General features: G+C 36.8%; 1 protein-coding gene across 7 annotated transcripts in view; it reads left to right on the top strand.

Annotated features, from left to right (window-relative positions):
* Nucleotides 1-25,618, top strand: part of Adgrv1 (adhesion G protein-coupled receptor V1) — a 483,421-nt gene that overhangs the window by 131,436 nt on the left and 326,367 nt on the right. For all 7 annotated transcript variants that reach the window (XR_015438967.1, XR_015438966.1, XM_087180966.1 and 4 more), the window contains 12 exons: nucleotides 593-802; nucleotides 7,622-7,752; nucleotides 8,236-8,335; nucleotides 9,005-9,184; nucleotides 9,847-10,010; nucleotides 12,860-12,953; nucleotides 14,986-15,064; nucleotides 15,164-15,302; nucleotides 15,927-16,068; nucleotides 19,586-19,860; nucleotides 21,586-21,761; nucleotides 22,859-22,983. Coding sequence is in view for 5 of the 7 variants with exons in the window: in XM_087180966.1 (XP_087037092.1) it covers nucleotides 593-802; nucleotides 7,622-7,752; nucleotides 8,236-8,335; nucleotides 9,005-9,184; nucleotides 9,847-10,010; nucleotides 12,860-12,953; nucleotides 14,986-15,064; nucleotides 15,164-15,302; nucleotides 15,927-16,068; nucleotides 19,586-19,860; nucleotides 21,586-21,761; nucleotides 22,859-22,983 (1,815 nt within the window). In the remaining 2 variants the exon portion in view is untranslated. The remainder of the gene's footprint in view (nucleotides 1-592; nucleotides 803-7,621; nucleotides 7,753-8,235; nucleotides 8,336-9,004; nucleotides 9,185-9,846; nucleotides 10,011-12,859; nucleotides 12,954-14,985; nucleotides 15,065-15,163; nucleotides 15,303-15,926; nucleotides 16,069-19,585; nucleotides 19,861-21,585; nucleotides 21,762-22,858; nucleotides 22,984-25,618) is intronic.

The raw sequence follows: 25,618 nt of genomic DNA, 5'->3' as shown, positions 1-25,618 counted from the left end.
CATGTGATATATGGGGAAAGTTTAAATTTTTAAAATAGCTCAACTGTATGTGGGAAAGTTATCTTCACTGAAATCATTGTTTAAATCCTGATTTAGGCAATAATAAATTCTGATTAACATGATGTTTTTCTGACTGGAAAGTAGTGCATACTTAAAAGAACACCAGAATATACAATAAAATGGAGGAAATAGACATTATTCACAATTCCATATCATAGAGCTATCTATTGTATCTGATCTTTAACTTTTTATTTTATTTTTTATTTTATTTTGGTACTGGGAATCGAACTCAGGACCTTGTGCTTGCCAAGTTCTTTCACTTTTTAATGCACATATTTTTTAATGAAAATAATTCAGGATCATGGTATAGTTGGGGTTACTTTTGAAAATATCGAATATCCATGATGTTTTAGAATACGTTTTAAAAATAGTAGAAAATATTTGTATAATAGTTATTTCCTAGTAAATGATTTTGGGGAAATACTGTATTTCTACTTACCTTTTTAAAATAGAAGTTATTTTGGGCTTTCTGAGTTCTGTATGTTGATGATTTTGTTTCTTTGACTTTTAATTCCATTAATGTCTTTTATAGGAGAAACCAAAAAGACAGCCATTCTAACCATTTTGGATGATGCCAAGCCAGAAGGTGATGAGAGCATCATAGTTAGTTTGGTGAACACCGAAGGTGGAAGTAGGATTTTGCCCAGCTCCGATACTGTTAGAGTGAACATTTTAGCCAATGACAACGTGGCAGGAATTGTTAGCTTTCAGATGGCTTCCAGGTCTGTCATAGGTCACGAAGGTGGGTTCCTTTTCTTCTTGAGCACATTCATTCTCTTTTCTGTGGATGTTATTTTTTGTCTATTCTTTTAAAGCCTCTGCTTTCTTTTTCTTTCGTTATTTTGTTGAGCTGTTTGCTTTTGTGTGTGTAGAATTACTTGGGAGTGAATGGCTTAACTAGATGAGGCAGGCTTGCAAAATGTCTGTGGTCTGACCTGCCACTGCCGGGGTGATTTTAAGTCAAGGCCGGGAGAAGGCTCAGCTTTCTCATGTGTTAAGTGACAAAATATTACTCACTCTATAGGTTTCATTATGAGGATTAAGTGAGCCAATAAATGTAAAGTGCTAAGCGTATTTTTTGGCAGTAAAGTATGTCTTCATTGGTAGCTGTTGTTATTCAACAGTGAAATGTTGGCTCCCTATTAAAAATAAGTAATAGGGCAGGGGATTTAGCTCAGTGGTTCTGTTGCCTGCCTCACGAGCACAAGGTCCTGAGAGTTTGATCCCCAGTACCAAAAAAAATAATAATAATAGATTTTAATTACTGAATATTTTAGCCTACATTTTATATTGCATCTATATGTTTATGAACAGAGTGCCAAACTGGAAAACTATACAATGTCCATCTCTTTCTTAAAAAAATAATTTTCTTGAACTCTTATTTAATATTTTGTATCATGTATAGGCTAAGTTTTGTTTGTTTCAAACATTGTAATAGTGGTTTTTTGTCTTTGAATAAGCCTGTTTTATTAAAAATGTACTTACAGATTGCATTTCACCACATAGTTTGTATTTGGAATTTAAAAAGTAATTTTACCTTAAAGACTTAAGGAATGAGAAGAATATAGATTATATATCTGGATCTCTAATGATGAGAAAACAAAACTGAGACAAAGACATTAGATGACTTGACAAAGCAAGCAGCCAGTGAGCGGCTGTGCTGGAAACTAAATGCATTTCAGTGGCACTGTTGGTCCTCTTGCTGTGTACTCCCAATTTACAAGTTTCTGAATGTTCCTATGTAAATGTTTGAGCCATTTTCTGAAACTATACTTTCGTTAATGATTTAGAATTGCTGGTTGTCATCGTAATAATGAGTAAGAGTGACTAACAAATTGCCACAAATCCAGTCTAAAGACAAATCACTAACTATCAAAAATTATTTGTAACATAATACAAGTAAAAGTCACTGCAGGAGTAATTAACTTTAATAACAATGACAATAATGAGAACATTTGTGGAGCATTTTCTTTGTGCTAGTTACTGCACAACCGTTATTTAATTAATTTCAGCAGCAGTCGATGAAGTGGGTATAATAGGATACACTAAGGCAACCGATTATGAAGCCAGCCAGTGCTAGAACTGAAATCAAGCTGTGTTGGAATCAAAGCTTATTCTACAGGGCACCTTGTGAGGAGAATCTTTGTTTCATTTGAACAACAAACAAAGGTACTATATCTGCTACAGAACCTGAAAATGCAGGAACTTTTGGCAGATATTTGAAGTGATGTGAATTGAAAGACTAATGAATTTGAGTAGTAATATCTATGTGAGAGAAGGAAATTGGTGAGAGAACCTAAGCATCTCCGGTTAGAAATGAAAGTTGGATTTTCAGAGACAATGGTTAAAATCAGGAAATACAGTCTTTGTGGACAGAGGAAAAAACCAAGTTACTAATTACAGAACCGCATGGAACATGAACCTAAGATGCCAGGGAAGGAAGAAGACCCTAGAGGAGAAAGAGGTGTCAGAAAAGACCAAGGAGAAAGTGTCTTTTTATCAGTTACCAGAAGAAGAAAGTTATCTGTGGGTTTCATGCTAAGATGGCCAACAAGTCAGAAGAGATTTCCAAGTGAACTAGTGAAAACAGCTTCTGTAGAGGGACTTTGAGGGATCTGGGGATGGTGAGCAAACATCTGAGAAAGACTAAAGGCCTCAGTAGCCTGTGGGGTGCGATATTCAAGTGTGGTCCTCAGATCAGTTCCTGTCCAGTAAGTGTTTGCTGTTGGTATATGGTGGGATAAGATTAGAAACATTTGGAACAATTTGTCTTTGCCATGATAGCCAAAGGTATTATCTGTGCACTTGTATTCTCTGTGTGTGTTCTTTTTCTATTTCTTAGTCATCCAGTTTATTGTATTTTATGAAAGTGTCACTCTGTACTGGATTAAGGCAAACAAAACAAACAAGCCCTTATCCTTCATGGCGTAAAGTTTTGAGAAGCAGTGTTCCTCGGCCATGAGAGCAAGGAAAGGAGAAACATTGGAGAAAATAGATTGAAGAGGAGTATTTTGGATTTGTTTTTGTTTTGTTGAAAAAAAATATAATGAAGAAAAATAAGGTATAAGAAGGAAATCTATCAAAATGCTGATGATATGGAAGGTATAAATAAGGTCAGGGACCAGGAAGGGTAAATTAGGTTTAAGAAAGGACTTAGAGGGCTGGGGATTTAGCTCAGTGGTTCCGCTGCCTGCCTCACAAGTGCAAGGTCCCAAGTTTGATCCCTGGTACCAAAAAAAAAAAAAGAAAGGACTTAGTGCTAGGCATACATTTTTCAGCATTGTGATAAAATTTTCTTCTTAAAGAATTCAAAACAATATGGATGTCTACCACCAATTTAAAGATATTTTAACTATAAGGCCACTGGCATCATGAAAGTGCGTCCTTGAGTCTACTGGGTGGTGATGGTAGTGATGGATTGAAGGCCTCTGAAGAAACCAAGCCCTGCGGCCGGGTACCAGAGCGTCTTGGAGAAGCGGCAGACAGTGGCACCTGTGTTTTTTGTAAACTGCATCAATTTCATCAGGAAGCTATACTGTGTGCTCTTCGGGTTCCAGCAGCTAAATATCTGCAGGATTTAAAGAGAAAAAAGTATTTGGAATTAAAATAAGTGGTCTAAATGTGTTGTTTGTTTTTGTGAGTTTGGTACAGGAAAGCAAACATGGACTGGCTTTTATTGTTTGCATGATGCTCCCTACATGTTTTACATTTTCCCAAAAAAAGTAAAGGGTAATTTCTATCTTTGAATTTCTTTTCATTTATTTCTAAACCTTTTCCTGGAGTGTAAATTAATTTTATATATTGAACCTCAAGAATTTAGTATTTTACATAGGTATTTTTTTATATTGCCCTGAAAATTGCCTAGAGAAATCTGTATCGAGAGGAATTTACAAGGTGTTTAATGTAAACTAAAGAAAATTTGATTATTCTTCAACGATAACTGCTAACCAAATGGGGTAAAAAAAAAATTGCTGTTGGCCTGGTGTTGGAAATTCATGTATGTGATTAGATTTGAAATGTGGATTTTGCTCAACTTCGGGCACAAGAATCCATTTCTGATTCAAGGAGAGAAATTGCCTTAGTGTTTAACAATGTATTGAATTCTGTAAAATCCTGTGTTTATATTTTTCCTAAAGCCCTTGGGGAGGTGCCAAGTGGTAAATATTACCTTTTATCAAATATAATGAACAGAATTTAGGACTATGGGGCAGTGGATTTTACTGCAGTTGCAAACTGTGTATAAATGTGTTCTTTATAAATTTGTGTTGGCTATTTCACTCAGTCACACTGTTCCACAGCATCATGATCATCATGTCTTGTTCAATGGATTTAAATTTTTTTTCTTTTCTTAGGGACAGCATGAATCTTTTTAACCCAAAGATTTGAATAAGAAATGTAATTTGAAAAAATAGGTATATAGGACTGCTCTCTTAGTCAGTTTTGGCCGGGGATTTAGCTCAGTGGTTCCGGTGCCTGCCTTGCAAGCACAAGGACCCAAGTTCGATCCCCTGTACCAAAAAAATAATAATAATAATAATAAAGTCAGTTTTTTCTTTCTCACATTGACAGTCTGTGCTTTAAATTATTCATATTCCTGTACACTTTAGATGCATTTTCTTTTTCTTGTAGAAGCAGTTAATTTGGATGACACTAGTACTGTATATCATGAGTACATTTATTGATTAAAATGTTTTGTGTATTTGGGGTTTCTATTATTTTTATATAATTGTAGTTGAGACTTATTTTATAAAAAGTTCTGGTTTTGGGAAAAATTGATGAAATAGTGTTACTGAAATGCATTTTTTGTTTGTATTATTTATTGGCATGGGACTTGGTCTGGACAGTATTTGATAGATTTTCCGCCTTAGGTTTAAAATGTGTCACCCAGTTTAGGTGGGCCGAGTTGACTTCATGTGCAAATGATTTCCCATAGTGTGGTAATGTGTCAGACTCTGGTAGCTGAGCGTGCTCCTCAGGCTTTCATCCTTGGCAAAAAGACAAGAAAGCAGTTTGGTGCCTGGTACAATATTTATTTTTAGAGTGCATCCATGTTCCCTAGGACTTTCCTCCTGTCCTTTGGCTTAGATTTGGAAAACCAACCCCTTGTTTCTAAGTTTTTCTTTTTCCTATGCCTGTCACTTGACTCCTCTCCCTGGTTAAAGGTAGCTTTCTGGCATTTCCAGTTGTTTGTCCTGGAAAGAATTTTAAATGGATCTGGCATCTGGGAGCCTGCCTTACAGAGGAGAAATCAATTCCTCCCATTTGATGATTTCTTAGAGAAAATTCTCATGTTGTTCTTGTGGTTGGCATGATCAATTTGCAATAGGCCTGCAAGATTATGTGTCTTAAGAGAGTTGAATTAAGAAATACATTTATTTATGTGTGTGTGTTGTGTGTATTTTATGCTTCAAATTGTGTTTCTTACAATATTTTCTTGGAAATTATTTCTGTGATAACTTGTTAAATTTCCAGAAGTGATATTTACTAAGTAGTATAAAACTTTAAGGCTACTTGAACTTAGTAAATTGGTGGAAAGATTTTTTTCTCCCCTCAGCACTTCATTTTTCTTTTCACCTCATAATGGTGCATTTACTTCCAAATATTTTGTACACCTTTACAACCACATTTTTAATCATTATGATTATAGGTTCTCCTTCAACATGGATCTTTAATGACCTTCATTTTGTTTTCTTGCCGTATGTGTTCTCTTTGTGCTTTTATTACGTGATCAAATATTGTAATCTTCATTTGAACTATTCTAAGGTTTTTGTGATTTTATTTTGTTTGTTTGTTTGTTTGTTTGTTTTGGTACTGGGGATCAAACTTGGGACCTTGGGCTTGCAAGGCAGGTGGCAGAACCACAGAGCTAAATCCCCGGCCCATGTGATTAAAAAAAAAATAGAAAACTCTGATGTTAGAAGCCTTTAGATTTGTGTCACCAGGCAACACTGTAGGTGAGACATTTTAGTAACTCCAAGGATCTGCCTGTGCTTTTCAGTAATAAGGACTTAGTTTTTGATACAAACTTGCTATATTTGAGTTCTATATGTTGTAAAATAGAGAGAATCCAGAATTTAATAATAGGGGCTGTATTTTATTTATATTAAACAAATATAAAAATTTAAATGGTATACTGGCAATTATGGCTGTTTGTAGACTTTCTTCAGTTACACCTAAACAGTTGAAGAATTTGGTTCCTGTCATACACACTTAAAATAATCCAAGATATAGTCTACTAGCACATGGGTACTAGGTATTTTTCATATTGAAACACTTCAAAATTTATTAAAATATTTCTGATGCTTTCATTTTCTTGTGTATTCAGCATCCTTCCAAAACAATTCATTGTACTAGAGCTCTGTATTTAAACTTAGCGTTAGAAATGTATTTTGTTTTTTAGTATGTAATATAAAGGTAGTCTCTAATCCATGATATTTTTGTTTGATAAACTCATATTATGTGTCTAGTTTTATTATCTTCAGAAATAAAAAATTATAGTAGTTTCAAAAATTATTAGAAAAAAGATTTATATTTTGTTGTATCTCTATTCCCTTTGTTTAAAAAGTATTGAAAGATTTTACTTATCTACACAAAAATTATTTTGTAACTACATAAAAATGACATTTTTAGTGAATATTCATGGATTTCAACGGTATGGCTATACTTACAATGAGAGTAAAGATGTGTTTCTACCAAAGGGTTTTAAACACTGTTCTGTCTTTTTATAAGAAGTTTAGTGGGACTGTTCGTTACTATACCTTGTACTCCTCATCATGTAAAACTAGTGAATGAGCGTATTTTCCGCACTCCACGAAGTCCATCATAACTCCTAGCCGCTTTCTTCTCATGGTTTGCAATTTGAAAGAAATAGCTCTCATGATTTCTTTAGTTTTCTAAAATATTACATGAGGATAAAAGCCAGGAATAGAAAATGCCTAAAATACTCAGTAATCTGAGAAGGGTAACTGTAACTTGGGTGAAGTTACAGATATTGATGCATAGATTTGACACCTTTCCTTTGGATTTCTTTTTATAAATCAAAATCATCGATGGTATATGTAAGTCACAATCTAAAGAAATGTGATTTTCAGGTATTTGCAAGCAATTTTATGCATGCGTTGTGTAAAATCACATTGCATACCAGTGTAAGGAATTTGTTTCCTTTTGAGAAATGAAGGAATATTTACTTGTGCTCTTACTAGTTCTGACCAGGAGGACTTTATTGTTTTCTTTAACATACAGAACACTCATGTTCTGGTGCATGTTTTGGAGTGTATACAAGTTTGTGTTTCCCATTTTAGCATGTGCTTTTATAACTTTTATACCCTGAATTTCCAGAAGTTTTCCTAAATGGGGAAGTACTTAGAAATGAAATCCCTATGTTAATCAACAATAAGCATGTATAATGGTTCTAGAAAATTCAAGCCAGAATGGCCTAGTAATGTTCTTGGAAAAGGTGCCATAATACAGTAGTTGCATGCTTGGGATTTGAGTTTTGTTGAGCTCAAATGTTTAGTTCATTTTCTATAAGCATTTATCCATTTATCCATTTTGATTTTAGGAGAAATTTTGCAGTTCCATGTGATAAGAACACCTCCTGGTCGAGGAAATGTTACTGTTGACTGGAAAATTATTGGGCAAAATTGTGAACTCAATTTTTCTAACCTTACTGGACAACTCTTCTTTCATGAGGTAATACCACAAAGAAAAGCTTCATGACAAATTTCCAGAAAAAAAATCATTGTATTTTCAGGAAAATGGAATAGAAAATCAACACCACTTGTAGTTAACATCATTCTCTCTTCTTCATACCTACTTGGTAGTAATTTGGATAAGATTTTCATTGATTAGCTCAGCATTCAAAATCTTCACAATTAGGACCGGGGATTTAGCTCAGTGGTTCTGCCGCCTGCCTCACAAGTGCAAGGTCCCGAGTTTGATTCCTGGTACCAAAAAAAAAAAAATTGGGTAACAAAATCTTCACAATTAGTTTCTCTCTACTTGCTTTAAATCTGGCTCCTCATGAGTCAGTGGTTCTTATTTAATTAATTTTTTAAGCCACAGAATTCTTGTTTAAATGAAAACGTTTGGATGCAGTTCATAAGGGCGATAAAAGCAGCAGGTAATTTATGTTCAGTAGCAACACAGGTATGGATTTCCTTCTGTTTGACACAGGGAACAGTAAACACAACGATACTTGTACATCTATTGGATGACAACGTTCCAGAAGAGAAAGAAGTATACCAAGTCATTCTGTATGACGTCAGGACACAAGGTAGTTCAGAATTCAAGTTTGAGTTGTCTTTGCTATTGTCTTTTTAGAAAAAACAAAGAAGAAATAGTTGCTATCTCTGTATTTACCAATTGATACATACCAACTTAAAAATACAACTTTAAATATTGTCTGTCCCATAGAAATATTAGATCAAATTTTAGTATATGTGCTGCCAAAGAGAGCACAGATCCAAAAAGCACTAGCAAAATATGGGAATGCTTATCTTTATGGACTAAGAGAAAAATGCTAAAAATTTTCCTAGTTATTTATGGAATTAAAATATACTTTCGAAGGTAGAAATTTCTGAAAATAATTTTATGCTAACAAATCAATTTGGATTCTGGACAATTATAATACAGTATATGGACAATTCAAATTTAATTATTTTCAGAAAATTATCTGGATACTTTCTTCAGTTTCTATTCAGTTTCTATAATTCTGATAAGCCATGTAGCTAATAAGGGCAATAATCTATCAAGTGAAAGAAATCATGACTTTTAAAAATGCAATATAGATTGTCAGCCTGAAGATTTCTGTTAGGGATGTGAACAAAGTAAACCCTTTTTGGTTCCTTTAATATGCTTTGGAGACCAGGGTTCTATTTTAAGTATGTAGAACTTAGTGCCAAATCACGGTTAGATTTCCTAAAGGAGTCCCTGCTGTTTCTAGGGATTCCACCAGCAGGAATCGCTCTGCTGGACACTCAAGGATATGCCGCTGTCCTGACGGTTGAAGCCAGTGATGAACCGCATGGAGTTTTAAATTTTGCTCTTTCATCAAGATTTGTTTTACTACAGGAGGCTAATGTGACAATTCAGCTTTTCATCAACCGAGAATTTGGATCTCTAGGTTTGTGTTATGCTAGAAAAATTGGGTTTCTAGGCAAAGGTTTGTGTTTGTGTTATGCTAGAAAAATTGGGTTTCTAGGCAAAGGGATTTTTACTATCCTACTTGTATGGGTGAAAGCCATTATGAAAATAAGCAAAGAAAGGAAAAATTAATATTTATTAATTCAGAGCAGTACTTTATAATAGCTTCACTTCTGAAAAATTTGAAGGAGTTATTTATTTTCACAGAAATGCTATGTAATGGACAGCCATGAATTATCCGTACCATATGGTAGTGGACTGGCTGTGGATACATTATGAGGCTGGCCTTGTATATTTTTCTCTGTATATTTTTAATTTTCTCTGAAGTAGAGGCTGGAGAAGGAAATGGAAACATGCAAGCCCTAGGAAGTCTAGGCTTAGAAGTAGCACATCCTCACTTTTACTTTGTACTATTGGCCAAAGCAAATCACAGGGCCACCCACACTCAAAGTCCAGGCAGGGAAGTAGGCCTCACCTGCTTTGGGATGTCACTGAGCCATGACATGGGCACAGGAGAAGGGATGAATTTGGGGCAATAATGAAAGGTACTGGAGGTGTTACAAGAAAGGCAAGGTTCACAGTGAAACATAATTTTCAAAATTTAAATAATTCCAAAATCTTTTTTGCATCCAATTCAATTAGGGACTATCAATGTCACATACACCACGGTGCCTGGAATATTGAGTCTGAAGAATCAAATGGAAGGACACCTAGCTGAGCCAGAAGTTGATTTCATCCCTGTTGTTGGCTTTCTGATTCTAGAGGAAGGACAAACGGCAGCAGCCATCAACATTACTATACTTGAGGTAAAGCTCTGATGTTGTTTTTCTATGTTAAACCTGAAGTCACCGAATGGGAAGTAGGAATCGATGGAATGTTCTGACATCAGCAGTCACATTTAGTAAGAGGCTTCCCATTTCAAGGTATAAAATTTCACGCGAGGCAAGATTGTATAACTTTCAGTTTTCTCTGTATTAAAAAAATGTTGCTCTGTTCTTTGGATGTGGCTCAGCAGTTGAGCACTTGCCTCACATTTGTGAAACCCTGGGTTTGATCCATCCCCAGCGCATGTATATGTATATGTGTGTATATGTGTGTATGTAATTTTTCCTTTAATATAAACTTTGTATATTTTATAACTATAATCTCTAGAAATTTAGTGAATTCAGTTCCGATAGGGTTCTTTAAGTTTGATTGGTTCCACTCTGCTGGTGCCTTTAAATCAGCTTACTTCTTTTCGCGATTTTTTTTTTCAAACCACACAGGAGTTCCTATTCTTGATTAGATAGGCTGGCCTGGTGTTATATATTTGATTACAGAAACATCTCGTGATAAACAGAATTTCCTTAGTGCAGTTCCCTCTACAATGGCACTGGCCTGAGAGGTTCCAGAAGAGCCCTTTGATTACTCCAAATGACTCACTGGACCAGCAGATCTGTGGCGGTTGGAATCTTTGTGTGGAAGACCCGCTAAAACAGAGATAGCAGGAAACTCATTAGAGGCTGAGGGCAAAGAATATGATTACAGTCAAGCCTAAGGAAATCACAGGGGACTGAAATTGCATTTTAAATGATTTCTCATGTGAAAGTTCATGCTGTTTTTGGACTTAGTGTTTCAACTTCTTAAATACATTTAAATACATTCTTAAATACATTAGTGTTTCAGCTTCTTAAATACATTTATAGGAGGTTTATAAAAATAGTACTATGGAAGGGGTAGGGGATGGATGTGAAGGGGAAGAGAAAATGAATATTACATTTGAAAAAAATGTTAGTTACTACAGTATGTATTTGGAGGGGTTTCATTTTTAAAGGGTTTTACTCTCTCAAAGTCTTTTACTTTTACTTGATTATAAATAGCATAAACTATGCACCATCTAAAGTCAGTCACTCTTATTTTGTTGATTACCCTGGCATTGTAACCTAATGTAACATCATGAAAACTCTAAATCCACAAAATAAAAGATAATGTCAGTAGGTAGCAGGTAACACAGGATTTGAAAAAAATTGTAGGACAGTCATCTTTCAAATGTCTCATGTATGTTACCGAATACAATTATGTGGATTATTCCTTAGTTACATTAATTTTTAACCAGAAAATATTTAGCACTTTCTTTTACCTAGAGTTTACCTTTTTGAACCTGGGATTTCAGTTCCACTTTTCTTTCTCCTAGCTCTCTGCAACTTTTCTGCTCCCTGAGTAGCACTAGATTAAAACACTGTAGCCCTGACATAAAAGTAAGCGGTGTCTTAGTCACTTTCCTTGTCTCTGGGACACGATACCTGACACCTACAACTGAAAGGAGAAGTTTATTTTGCTTGATGGCTACAGGCCCTGGCTGGCTGGCTCCAGGGCAGGATAGCAGGGCAGAGGGGCATGGCAGAGAAAGTTGCTCGCATCATGGCAGCCAGGAACTGTTGCTCAAAGGGAGGAGACAGGGAGGGGATGTGCTCTTCCAGGCCATGCCTCAGTGGCACAGCTCTCTTGACTGGACCCCCTTCCTAACAGTAAGTCAGCCCTGTCACCCCCATAGTTCAGTCATCTTCCAAAAGCCCCTTGGGGGCCATTCTCCATCTCAGGCATAGCAGATGGCAAGCAGGGAGCTGTGGCATGGGCTGGGGCAATGGGAGTAGGTGGAAGACAGTCCTTTGATATCACTGATTCTCTAACTTCTGTTTTTCCGTATATTACAGGAGGTAATCTAAAGACTAATTTTTCACTTTTTATGTTTTCACTTGAAATAAATCTTTATTAAAATGCAAAGCATATATTGGTGTGTGTGTGTGCTGATCTTTTATATACACACATGCATGCACGCACGCGCACACACACACACACACACACACACACACGAGTTTTTACTGCTCCATTTCTACATTTTTTTTTTTTTTTGTACCGGGGATCAAACTCGGGTCCTTGTGCTTGCGCAGCAGGCGGCGAAACCACTGAGCTAAATCCCCAGCCCTACTTTGAGTTTTTGTATAAATACTGGCTGTTCACTCCTGACATGGATTGTGCTAATGCTTATGTTCTAGGCACTTGCCTGATTTCATTACTATTATGTGGATTAGTGATTAATAATGATAGCTGTAGTTCTAAAGGCCAGTCACTGTACATACATTATTTTTCTTTATTATTACAACCCTACACCAAAGTAGCCATTATTTCCCCTAATAACAAGATGAAAGAATTTAGGCCCTAAAATGTGAGTAAATTTGGTACTAAAATTACAGAATTTGGTACTAGATCTCCTTGATTGCAAAGCCTATATATTTTTTTGTGGTACAATGGTATTCTTCATTTTAAATATTGGATATTACAGACAGTTAAAATATTTTATTCATGTTATATTTAAAATAATTATGTTTGTATATTTGCATAATTGGTTTACCTATTATATGGATCTAGGTTAAAACTATCAAATTTAAATAGTTTCATATTATTCAATCTAACAACTTCCTATAATCAAGTATAAGTTTAATACTTTTATGTTTGTTTTTCTAATTTAAATAATTTCTACTATTTGCTTACAATTTAATATTTTCTGTATACTGTTTATGCAAATGTATATGTAAGAAAAAAATTTAAAACAGCTCACTAGAGTTAATTCATTTTGAGAACATACTTAAGGCATGTAATGGGGATAATTTTTCAGGATGACATACCAGAGCTGAAAGAGTACTTCCTGGTGAATCTAACTTCTGTCGAACTCATCATGGCTCCTGTAACTTCACTTCCTCCCAGACTAGGTAGGATGGACTTTTTGTTTGTTTCTTTTATTCACTTCAAATGACATAACTTCATTTTGTGTGTGTGGGGGGGGGTGTGTGCTGGGGATCAAACTCAGGTCCTTCCACTTTCGAGGCAGGCAGCAGAACCACTGAGCTAAATCCCTGGCCCATAACTTCATTTTTTAATCAGAAGTGACTATTGTGATGTTTGTTAATTTCAGCTCTGTGTGAAGAGATGATGGGTTTTTATATTTATTTTAATTTAGAACGTATTATTACAGTTCTGTACATTCAACACTATAAAGATATTAAATATTATCATGTCATACTCTTTACATTTTACAACTATTTTATAACAATTCATTTAATCCTCAAAATAGTATTAGTGGTTTGGAAGGAATTTTCCTTTCATTTTATTTTAAAATTTAATTACCTATTTTATTAAATCTCCAAACTCTGAGGTGTTATTTTCTTTTAAGTTAAGCAGATCTTTTATTTGTTGTGTTTCCTGGTCCTTTTTTGACCTTTGATCTTTTTCCTTTCATGCTTTTAGAAAGACTGAGTTAATTCATTACAGACTGAAAGGTGAAACTTGGACCTTGTTACAAATTTACGTAAATTTCTTTAAAACTAATGTATTCTTTGGACACAAACTCCTATTTGCAGTTTGGATTGTCTGTAGGTGCGATTGCCCAGTAGGGGGCGGTAGTGAGCAGCACTGAGGGTCGCCGGTAGAAGGTGGGCTGGACATGGGGAAGATCAACATGGGTTAGAAGAGAAGCTGGACAAATGCAGTGGCCTGAGGAACAGCATTCCTCATTCCCTTCCATCTCTCAGAGTGACAACTTTGCAAACGTTGAAATAATCGTTTTCCTAGATAGTAGTATTTGGCTGGTTTTGGTTCTTTTGTAAAAGAAACTAGAAAGCTCCAAGGACTAGACGGTTTACATCAAGGATTATTGCAAGATGATTATTGTTCACACTAAGAAACTAATGACAGCCTTCCTAATTCCCATGCTCACACTGAGTGTAGCTGGAGTTGCTGACTTCTGCTGAGCTCCTGTTGGTTTGCGTCTTCCCGTTTTATAGATATGGGAGCAGAGGCTGAGAGAATTGGAGCAATATGCTCCTAATCATGCCCTGAGGAAGTGGTAGAGTGATGCTCTTAACAGCGTGGTCTGGTTTTAGAATCTCTGCTTTTTAGCCTCTTGTTCGATGGGCACAGATCCCGATTTTATGTTCTCTCCAGACACTTGCGGCTCGTGTTATCACTGAAAGGTCTGAAAGGTTTGCCAGCACTGGTCTAGGGAAAATTACACTCTCCCTCCTTCTTCCCCACGGTGGCAGAGTGGGGAGTACCCTGAACTAAGATAAAGGACAAAAAGTTTTTAAAAAAAATTAACATGCACCAGCAACAAGATGAGTTACTATTTCAAGATTGAGTAATAGGTACTGTATGAATAACATCCTACACTTAATTCACAGAATACAGGATAAAAAGGTTCAGAGAAGTTTGTGTCATTTGTCCCTTTTTACTCTCCCTTTCCCTTCTTTCCTCCTGTCTAGTTTGTATTCCTGTCCCTCTTGGTTCTGTCTCACACCTGTTCTTTCTGCATCACTCCCCACCTTCCTTTTCCCATTTCTCTTTCCTCTTTTCTTGCCTTTCTCCTTCCAACTGTGCCCATTTTCCCTCCCTCCCAAAGTGGTGATATTATAAAGGTGTCAATTTTTTAAAAAATTAAAATAATAGAAATAAAGCCATGTGCTCCACTGCTTATTATTTCTTGCTGTTTTTAGTTGGTTGAATTTTTATATCTCAGTGGCTCTTACAAGCAAGAGTGTCCTTTTACGGATACTATAAGCATTTGTGCCTTTGCTTTCTAGAAACATCTTCTGAGTCACATCAACAATAGCTGTATATTAGGAATTATATAATCTCAAAGAGACTGTCTAAATTCTGTATCAAACAGTGCTTTTAAAGGGAATTTTAAGTAAGATTGATATTAATAAATTTATATTCATTTTAAAGTATATGTCTGTGTTTTTTCAGATGCAGAAGGCTTGGCTGCACAAATTATTATTGATGCCAACGATGGTGCCCAAGGTGTAATCGAGTGGCAGTGTAGCAGGTAAGCACCAGGCTGTGTGAAGGGCATTTCCTGAGCTTACTGTCTCCCATGGAGAAGTTTGTAGGAGAAACAGGATGCATTCTCTTTGTTCTATGATAGATATGAAGTAAGCGAATCGCATGGAAGTGTGACCTTGGCTGCCGAGAGGAGAAGAGAGGCTCTGGGCCAGGTGTCCTTGTTCGTGTACACCCAGAATTTGGAAGCCCAGCTCGGGCTGGATTACATCTTCTCCCCAGTGGTAGGTGGCAGTGGTGATCATGGGTGACTTTTATGAATTACTTTATCATTGTTCTTTCTTCTGAATTATCATGACCTAGGTCTTGCATAAGTAAATTAACCTTAATGAGATATTATATAAACTGTTCCACAGTAAGTTGGGAAAAAATATTTCCATAGGGTAGATTCACTTATTTCACTATTTTAGCAAATAATGTAATTTGAATTTTTAGTACTATTCTAAAGATTCATGAACTGTTTTATCACAATATTTGATACTGGAGAACACAGTATTTTGTATTAAAGAATTTATATCATAAAATGACCTCACAGTTTTTCTTATGCTTCTTGAAAATTTTAACTTGTTTTTCTTTTAACTTATGAAACACCCTTAGTAGTTTTAAGTAGGTGTTACTTTGTCTCTTCCTCCATAATCTTTTTTCTTTTCCTCTATAATCTTTAATTTTTAAAATAAAATATTGTCCATTTAAATTAAAAAGGTATCATGCAAAAAATTTTAAAAAGGATTCATGTAAAGTAGCTTATTCTTTATATTTACAACTATATTGTATTTCTTTTCAAACATTTTATAAAGCCTCAGGGTATATTTAAATATAAAACTGTTTCCTTTTACCTTTTTGACCAGATTCTTCATTTTGCTGATGGAGAAAGGTATAAAAATGTAGACATTGTGATTCTGGACGATGATATTCCAGAAGGAGATGAAAAATTTCAGCTCATATTAACACATCCTTCTCCTGGAGTGGAGCTGGGGAAAAATACAATAGGTAATCAATGGTCTCCTTATCTGTAACCCTCTCCATCATGCTGGCTTCCCCAGTACGGGAACAAGAGATTTCCGTACTCAAAATAGAAGATGTTTTAATAAGCATTTCAGAATGTGTGTGTGGCAGTGAAATGGTGCTTTATCCTGTGTGTGTGTGTTTATGTTAATAAACAAAAGTAGGTTGATACTAAAGGTGATATTAAAGTATTTCCTCAAATATTGCAGTTGTATTTAATCTGCAGGCATCTCCCCTTCAGAGTACAGTTCTGCTCTCGTTTCCTTCTTAGCTGCAGAAGGAGTGACAAAGGTGTTTCAGTCTCCCCTGACACCACAGTATTCTGCATAGAGTGGTGGGTGGGGTATTGATCTCTGGGACCACTGCAGCCCTAATTCTTCATTTGGAATGGGGTGACATTGTTACTAAAACCTACCCTATCCTATTTCACTGCTTATTAGGTGCTACTTAAAGAAGGTAAAGGAAGAATAAAGGAGGAAACCGTGTGAACATACAGAACATCGGGTTAGAAGGGCTCTTAAATACTCGCTTCTTTGGGATTTTAAGTTAATTAACCTTTGAATTCCTAGCATTAATGCCCTTTCTGTGGAAAAAAGTTTGATTTTTATATTTGAAAAATATAAAAGAATTTTGAGTAACCAAAGATTGATCTTTACCTTTTTTACTGTATTCTATTTATTTATTGGTGTATTGATAAAATAAATTGATTATTTCTAACTGCAGAAACCAGTTTTCAAGGGTGTTGCTGTTCTTTCATGTTCAGAGAGCATATGTTTGAGATGAAATGATTTTCTTGTAGAACATAGAGAGTTATAGGTACAGGATTTTGGGAATGGACACCATGTGCTGGTTAAGAATTGTCTATGTGTGAGCAATTCAAAATTCAATTCAAATGGATTTAATCAGGGTTCAGAGATATATGGCCTTAGATGAGGTAGGACCAGGACTTAATCCTTCCAGACTCCAAGGTCTTCTCTCATCTCCTGGCCCTTTTGGAAATAGCTTCATCCCAAAGCCAAGATTACTCACTGTTACAAGACAGATGGTCTTCAGCATCTTTTTTCTGTGTTCCACATAACAGGAAAGAGAGGACATTTAAATTCAAGTATTCCTAAAGAAGTCTTGAGATAATTCTGATTGGGATCATATAGGTTACTGCCCACCACAGTAAGGGAGGTCATTGCACTCTGTTGAGCTTACTTTAGGCTTGTACTTTTCTATTTTTAAAAATTTTTTAGAAACAGTAATTGCTTTGTGTGGTTTTTTTTTTTTTTTTTGTACCAGGGATCAAACTTGGGACCTTGCGCTTGCGAGGCAGGCACCGGAACCACTGAGCTAAATCCCTGGCCCTGCTTTGAAAGTAGATATGTCTTAAACCATGCCTGATTAATGGACCTTTTGGTCATTTCCAAACTTTCATAAAGCTTTACTAAATGCACCTGTGCCTGCGTCTTTGTAAGCGGGGACAGTCAGGACTCCGGGTCAAGTGCAGTGGGTGCTGAGTGAGGGGCAGGGTCACCGCTTCTGTCCTGTCCGCAGCCCTGGGCACTGGGGCCATTGCCCCTTGTCCTCACTAGCAACTGCTTTTGTCTTAAAATTTTTATACTGATTCCAACAAATGAAAAATACGTGGTCATACTGTACATTTTTATGCATTTTTCTTCATTTTCCTTTCATTAGTGGGTTTGGCTCTGTTCTTTTTCCTTTGTGTGACTCTGGGTTTTAGGATCTTTGTGGACTTTCCCATGGCTTGTGTTTGTATTGGTTTATAGGAAAAGTCTTAGTATTTAAATTCAGTCTTTCACTGCATACATATATCACAGATATTTCTCCTGCACTGGCATACATCTTTTAAGTTTATTATGAAGCCTTTTATTAAAAGGGTTTTTTTAAAACTTAAAGTATCAAATATTTTCTAATAATTTGTTAAATCCTACTTATTTCTTTCCATCCACTCTAAAATATTTTACATTAAAATATAAGAAAATACAATAGTTACGAAAAATATACTTTATCGTAGTTTTTATTTACATTTACTATTTAACATGGAAAGAATTTTTTCATTAGTAGCATGTGAGACAAGGATACAACCTTATTTTTGTCCTAAATGGTATAAAGCAGTGCCCTGCCATCATGGAGAGAATGAAACACCATTAGGCATTGGGTTTCAGTGTGAAGTTCTTTTGCATCGATCCAAAGCTGGTGGAAATGAGGTAGAGCCCGGCAGCTCTCGGTCCTGCTGATGTCCCGTGACACAGCTGGACAAAGCTCGGGCATCCCCTTCCCGAGGAGGAGGCCGCTGGCTCCTGCCCCTCGGAGTCTGAGGGCCGCTCTTGGGAGTTCAGGGCCCAGCATCTGCAGCAGTGCTGGCCTCACTCTCACAGGTCAGCGTTGTCCTCGTCCTCGGGTGCAGAGAGCAAGCACTGGGCAGGTAGGGACTGCTGCGTGTGCCCGAGAAGGGGTCGGAACAGGGACATTGGAGTGTGCACCAGCATCCGCCACAGCTGCACATCGCAGTGCTGGGGTTTTCTCCTGCGGCTCTTAGGGTTTTCGTGATGCCATCCGGGTGTGTTCCTGCACGAGCGAGGCCCCTTCTCTTCCTGTTTAGACCCTCATAGCCGGTGCGCAGACATGTAGTGAGTCTGTACCTGTGTTTTCCTCTACGTGTGCAATCCTGGCCTTGCACACTGGCTCTGCCACTTCCTAGCTTTTGAACCTCAGACAGCTTTAGCTATAGGTTCTGTGAGATGGGAATAATAATACAATCTACCTTGTAGAGTTACTGTGAAAATTAAATATATGGATGCGAAAATTAGTAAGTTGTTGATAGTATTGGTTGTTGCAGTTACTAATATTTTTATTAATGATTGTAAAAATAGAAAGCTCTTGATATTTGGGGATTTCTAAGCCTATGTTTTTGACTCATAATCATTTTTTTCTTGTGCATTTTCTTAGTAGACAAACATTTCATTTAGGAAATAGTGACAGTTTGGCCCTTCCTTTCCGTTCTTTGTGCCAGTTTCCTGGGCGATAGCCCTAGGACTCTGCTGTCTGAGCAGGGAGGAGAGACGCCGCTGCGTGTGTTGTTTCTGTTTCTAATGGCAATGTTTTTGCTCTTTGAGCATTAAATGGGGTATTGCTAGTGACTCCTGGGAGATGTCATTCCAGTAGCTTGACAAACATGCCTTCTCTTCCAAGATTACAGACTATTTTTATATCACGAGGGAATATGGAATTTTATTAAATGCTTTAGACAATTTTCCTCTTTTGTTTTGTTGTTTTGTTTTGTTTTGTTGGCACCGGGGATCCAACTCGGGTCCTTGCACTTGCGAGGCAGGCGACAGAACCACTGAGCCCCCAATTTTCCTCTATTTAAAGAGAAAAACTTACTTAAAATAATGGCTTTAAGTAACGAATAGGCCTCATTTCCAATGACACGACCACGCTCCTCTGGCATTCAGAGCTCGCTGTTTCCGCTCACCTCCGCTCCTCGCCCTCGCAGCCCTGGTCACTGTACTCGCTAACGACGATGGCCCCGGAGTCCTGTCCTTCAACAACAGCGAACGCCTCTTCCTGAGAGAGCCAGCGGCCGCCTCGGTCTCCCTCTCCGCGCAGCAGAGCGAGGCGGTGCTGTCCGTGGTCCGGGAGCCCGCGCAGGGGCTGTTCGGGACCGTGACCGTGCAGTTCCTGGTGACCGAGGCCAACTCCTCTGCAGAGTCCCAGGACCTGACCCCTTCCCGAGGCTACATTGTTTTAGAGGAAGGAGTTCGATTCAAGGTGCGGTGTGGCTCTTTTATCTTTAATGTTGCAGAAGGCTTCTCTAAAGGTGCACCCTATCCTCAAAGGGAAAGGAAGCATTCCCAGCTGAGGATTTCCTACAGACCCGGAGAGGAGTGTGCGGTCCCTATGAGGTGCAGCTGGAGAAGTCGCTCTTCATGGAGCAAGGGAGGGAGAAATAATAAAACGACATAGAGCTAGTTTGAATTTCAAGCCTATGTCAGTGGCAAAATTCCCTTTTTATTGTGTATTAAGCATAAACTAAAAAAAAAAAAAATCCCAGCCTCACTCAGACACTTCTTTTTGCCACAGTTTAAATGTAACTGCTTATCTTAGATTGCTTGTATGGGCATAGGAATAGTATATTAGAGGAAAAATGCTGAGTTTGAGTTGAATTATGACTGTGATCTCATGGAAGTTTACCCTCTAAATTTTTTTATATTTTTTATTTTCTGTACCTGTTACTAAACTTTATTTTTAAAAACAGTTTAAATTTAAGATAGTTATACTACCTTTAGACATTTTTTTCTAGCTGACTGTATAAAATATAACTCCAAACTAATATACATAACTCTTTCATCTAAAATAGTTCATCCAGTTAAATAATTTTCCTCATGATAATTTTGTGTAAACTTCAGCATACTTTTATGCTGGGCTATTTTTATGTTCTTGGAAATGTAAAACCTTTAATTGTTCAGAGACACTTAAATCCTGAAATGATATAAAAATTCAGATTTGAAGTTTATTATGATTTTGCCCTTCTTTTGCTGTGTTCACATTTTTTCATTTTTAAATTTTAAATTATTTGTATTTTTTTTTTCCTGTTACTTTTTCATAGGGTGAAGAAAAGCCCTTTCTGTTCATTAGGCAAATTAAATGTTAGGGCAAATTGTAATAAATTTTAATGCACATAACTGCTTTTTTTCCCCACATTTTTAATCGTGAAATATAATATACAAATCTTAAATGTGTGCATGAATGACTTAAAAGATATATGCACATGTGTAACCACTCAGATTAAGATACTTAACAAGTCTCTCACCCAGAAGTGTTCCCTTTGCCCTTTCCCTCTTCCAGAAGAAATTGCTTTCTAATGTTTATAATTATAGACTCATTTTGCTGGTTCTTGGGCTGTGTAAATCGAATCATGGGGTATCTACTTTTTTGTGTTTGACTCCTTTCACTCAACATAATTGTTGAAATCTGCATGATTGCACAAAGCAGTAATTTCTTCCTCTTGTGTTACGGAGTAGTGTTCCAGTAAAGAGATCCCACTTTGTTGATCCAGTCTCCTGCTGGTAGAGATTCAGATTGTTTCTGATTGGTGCCTGATCCCTCACTACACTTGAGCAGTGACTCCTAGTTTAGAATGGGATCAATAAAGTTATAAAGTCAGGGCAGCATAAGACGTTAGCAAAAATGAAGATGTGAATTTAATCTTTTAATGCGTGTTATTTTAAAATGCTTAAAATATTTATGTTTTGGGTACTTTCTTTCAATATATCCCTGTTTTGAAAATCCACATACTAGTACCTTGAAACAGTTATAGCTATCACATTATGGGGATCATCATTATAAAGAAAAAAGGTGGTATTTCTCAAAACATATTATTTTCTTGTCAGAATGTGTAATAAAGTTCTGTGTGTGTGTGTGTGTGTGTGTGTGTGTGTGTGAGTGTGTTGCAAACTGTATTCTAGTAACTGTATCTTTTGATTTTGTTTTCAGGCCCTACACATATCTGCCACATTGGACACGGAACCAGAAATGGATGAGCATTTTGTTTGCACCTTGTTTAACCCAACTGGAGGTGCCAGACTGGGGTCACGCGTTCAAACCTTGATAACGGTTTTGCAAAACCAGGCCCCTCTGGGGCTATTCAGTATCTCTGCTGTTGAAAATAGGTATAATTTATAAGGAGATTATCACTTCAAAAACTAAGTAGGGAATGTTTTTTGACATAAAAAATGTTTGATTATTTGAGAAAGGGCCTTTTAGAATGACCTCTGGAAGATAGATTCCGAGAGGCTGAGAGGCTGTGCATTCTCTCCCGTAATAGGGAACATCCAAAGGCTAAACGTGTCTGATGTGGTGATGTTATTAGAATTTTTATGTTCTCAGGTTTTCAAGTAAAGGCCTGCATTATTTTGTGTGTGTGTGTGTGTGTGTGTGTGTGTGTTTTGTTTTCTTTTGTTTTTTGTACCAGGGATCAAACTCGGGATCAAATCCCCCGGCCTAGGCCAGGGATTTAGCTCAGTGGTTTTGCTGTCTGCTGCGCAAGCACAAGGACCTGAGTTCGATCCCAGGTACCAATAAATAAATAAATAAATAAATCCCCGGCCTATTTTGTGTTTTTAAAAATAATAAAATCAATATATATGGCATGTACTTAATTGCTCAGACCAAATGAATGACTCTTCAAACATATATTAACATGGCTGTAGTTCTAAAATTTCCTCTGGGAGCTACAAATGTTTATATTTTATGTCTTAAAAATACTTTAAGTGATAAATATTTATTAAAATACAAAGAATTTCCTGACTCAGGACTGGGAATTTAGCTCAGTGGTTCTGGCACCTGCCTTGCAAATGCAAGGACCCGAGTTCGATCCCTGGTACCAAAAAAAAAAAAAAAAAAAAGAAAAAGAATTTCCTAACTCATTTTCCCCTAGTTAGAAGTTTTTGATTTACATGTGAAGAAATTTAGAAATAGGGTGTTTTTTTTTTTTTTAGAATGTATAATGTGAAGTTACTGATTCTTAATATTTTCTTAGGATTATCGTATAAGGGTACTGCATTGGACTTTTTGGAAAAACTCCATAAATGAATGATTTTTTTAGTTCTAGAATCTAGTCTCCCCAGTATATAAAATTTGTGGATGTTACTTAAGTTGCATAAATTTAGTAACATATCAAGTATGTGCTGGCAATGTGGTACATATTTTAAAATGTATAAATTATTCCTTTTTCTGCTTTCCACAATCCATTTTTTTCTCTTTTTAGGGCCACCTCTATTAACACAGAAGAAGCCAACAGGACCGTATACTTAAATGTATCGCGTACTAATGGCATTGAATTAGCTGTGAATGTGCAGTGGGAAACGGTATCCGAAACAGCCTTTGGCATGAGTATGTTTCATTTCTTATAGGAGCAAAATTCTAGAACTAAGAAATACTCATGTATAAGACTTATATTATTTTCATGGATTGTATCTTGCAAATTCATTGAAAGTAGAGAACAGATATCTAATCCTATTATTGCATCCACAAATATTTATTGAGTGCCTATCATGTGCTAAGCATGGGACAAAGTTCATAGATCTTACAATTTAGCAGCCATCAGAAAATAAATAAGTAAAAGCCAATGTGTTGTTCAAACTACAATAAATGTTTTAAAAGGGAAGCTACAAGTTCTGAGGACATGGGGATGACAAGTGAGGGTTAATTGTGCAGAGCAGCAGGTCGGAGGAACCTGGAGATAAGACTGGGAAGCAGTTGAGAGAGCAGACCTGAGGCACGAGAAGACATCATAAGTGAAGAGCGTGCGTGGACACTGGCATGGAGAGGAGAGAGAGTTTTGAGCTTGCAGAACTACAGAAAACCAGATCATTAAAGAGCTTGAAAAATCTGTAAGAATTCATCCTGAGGTTAAAAGATTGAACTTTTTCACACTATGCCTTTGAGTGGTTTAGGAATGGAGGAGGGTGGTGTGGTATAATCAGGTTTGCATTTTGATATTAGTCTTAGTGCCACACAAAGAATCAGTTGGTACGGAGGAGAGGATCCAGGGAGATAATAAAAAAGGCAGCAGCTGATGGTAGCTCAGACAGGTGATGGGCTGGGTATGAAGTGAGTGAGGGAGGTAGGAAGGCTGACTGCTAGGTTTCCAGCTTGTGCTGTTGGATGGAGGGTCACACCATTCACAGAGGAAAGGAATTGGAAAGAGGAATTATATTGAATTTGAATCATTTTTAAGAAGACACTGCTCTAGATTCAAAGGAAGGTCTTCTCTGGAAGGTAAATGTTGGACTCTTTAGCATGTATATTGTATTTCAATCATGGGACCAGAAAAGAGAAGCCACCTATTGAGAAGACATGAGGACCCAGGCTGAGCTGTGAGAAAGCTCCAATTGAATATCCAAGTAGCCTAATGACCTCGCAGAGGAGGTTGGGAAGACCTATTGAGAAACCCAGGAGAATCCAGGATTGCAGACATCAGCAGAGGATGGAAGGAGAGAGAAACTATGTCATCTGCTGGCAAGAAGTCTAATAGGATGAAGACCCAAAAATATAACCATCACCATCAGCAATATAGAAAGCATTAATGACCACAGCAAGAGCCATTGGTACAGTGGGACAGAACTGAGTAACACCTTGAGTGGAGGTGAAGGAACTGTGTGACTATTTCAAGAAGTTTGGCTGGGAAGGTAGGACCTACAGGAGGTAGTGATGTGGTGGAGGATTAAGAGGGGGTTTTGTTTGCTTAGTTTGGAGAGATCCAAGCAGGCATGTTTCAGTGCTGCTAGAAAACACCTAATAGACAAAGCAAGAGTGGATATTTAGAAGAGCAGGGGGTTAATGAATAGTAGTATGGATGCCTAGAAGGCAACCAAGAAAGATTATGGTTTCTTACTCAGTTCTCTCATGGTTCCTCAGGCTCTGATGTGCTTTTTGGAAGTTCTTGTGAGAATGGAGATGCTTGAATGTCAGTGGTTATTTAAGCTTCATTCACTGTCTAATTGAATTACAGTGGATAAGGGTCTGTCCCTACATCAGGGTCATTCAAGACTTAGTGGAAAAGCTATGGAACAGCCAGGGATTTAGCTCAGTGGCACCATACCTGCCTTGCAAGCCCAAGGTCCTGAGTTCAATCCCCAATACAAAAAAAAAAAAAAAGAACAAGCTGTGGAAACCATTCAGAAGGTGGCAAAATGGGAATTTAGACTGTTGGACTTTTCGGGAAGGAAATCGCTCATGGACATTGCACATACGCATTGACATTATGCCCTCTTGAAATGGGAATCTAAATATGGCCAGTTATTTATAAGGAGTCTGGCTTTCAACCTTGACATCTGTTCTTGTTGCACCTTATTCACACCATTAGTCAGAGTTTGAAAAGATTATACTTTCTTTGGAAAATAGTCATAATAATAGATCACAGAAACTTTGTTATAGTTGCTCTTCATTGCATAGAAGTTTTGTGTCTTTCTTTTTGTAGCACAAAATTTTAGGATATGTGCAAGTTGTGCTCTTTGAATTAAACCTCAAAAAACCATTTGAAGCATGTGCATCTATATTGGCATTCTTAAAATACATAAAATGTAAAATGTGAAATCACCAGGTGGGCATGGTTTCAAAATAATAAGTTGTAAAAGTCTAACATTTGACATGTTTCAGTAAGGGATTATTTAAAATTTTCTCAGTTGTATTTTCATCATCTTTATGCAAGGCAGTAGGATTTTTTTTTTTTTTTTTGGTACCTGGGATCAAACTCAGGACCTTGCATTTGCAAGGCAGGCACCAGAACCACTGAGCTAAATCCCCGGCCCTTCATCATCTTTATAAAAGTTGATAAAATCATGTTCAAAAGATTTCCCTCTATAGTTATTCAGCTAATATTTATTTTTAAGCATACCTTGGAAAAGTCTGTATGGACACACGGCAAAGGATTAATACATCTCTTGTGTTTTAATAGCGTTATTTGTAGTTACTATTTTAAGTTTTCTAGTAGGTAAGGTTTGGCAGTGGTTGTATAATGCTAAGT

This window comes from Heterocephalus glaber, unplaced genomic scaffold, assembly GCF_053883595.1.
Source record: "Heterocephalus glaber isolate CG9 unplaced genomic scaffold, H.glaber_assembly_v1.0 deba00001465, whole genome shotgun sequence".
NCBI classification, from domain to species: domain Eukaryota; kingdom Metazoa; phylum Chordata; class Mammalia; order Rodentia; family Bathyergidae; genus Heterocephalus; species Heterocephalus glaber.
The sequence above is the reverse complement of the archived record's forward strand: the minus strand, read 5'-3'. Positions and strand labels throughout refer to the sequence as shown.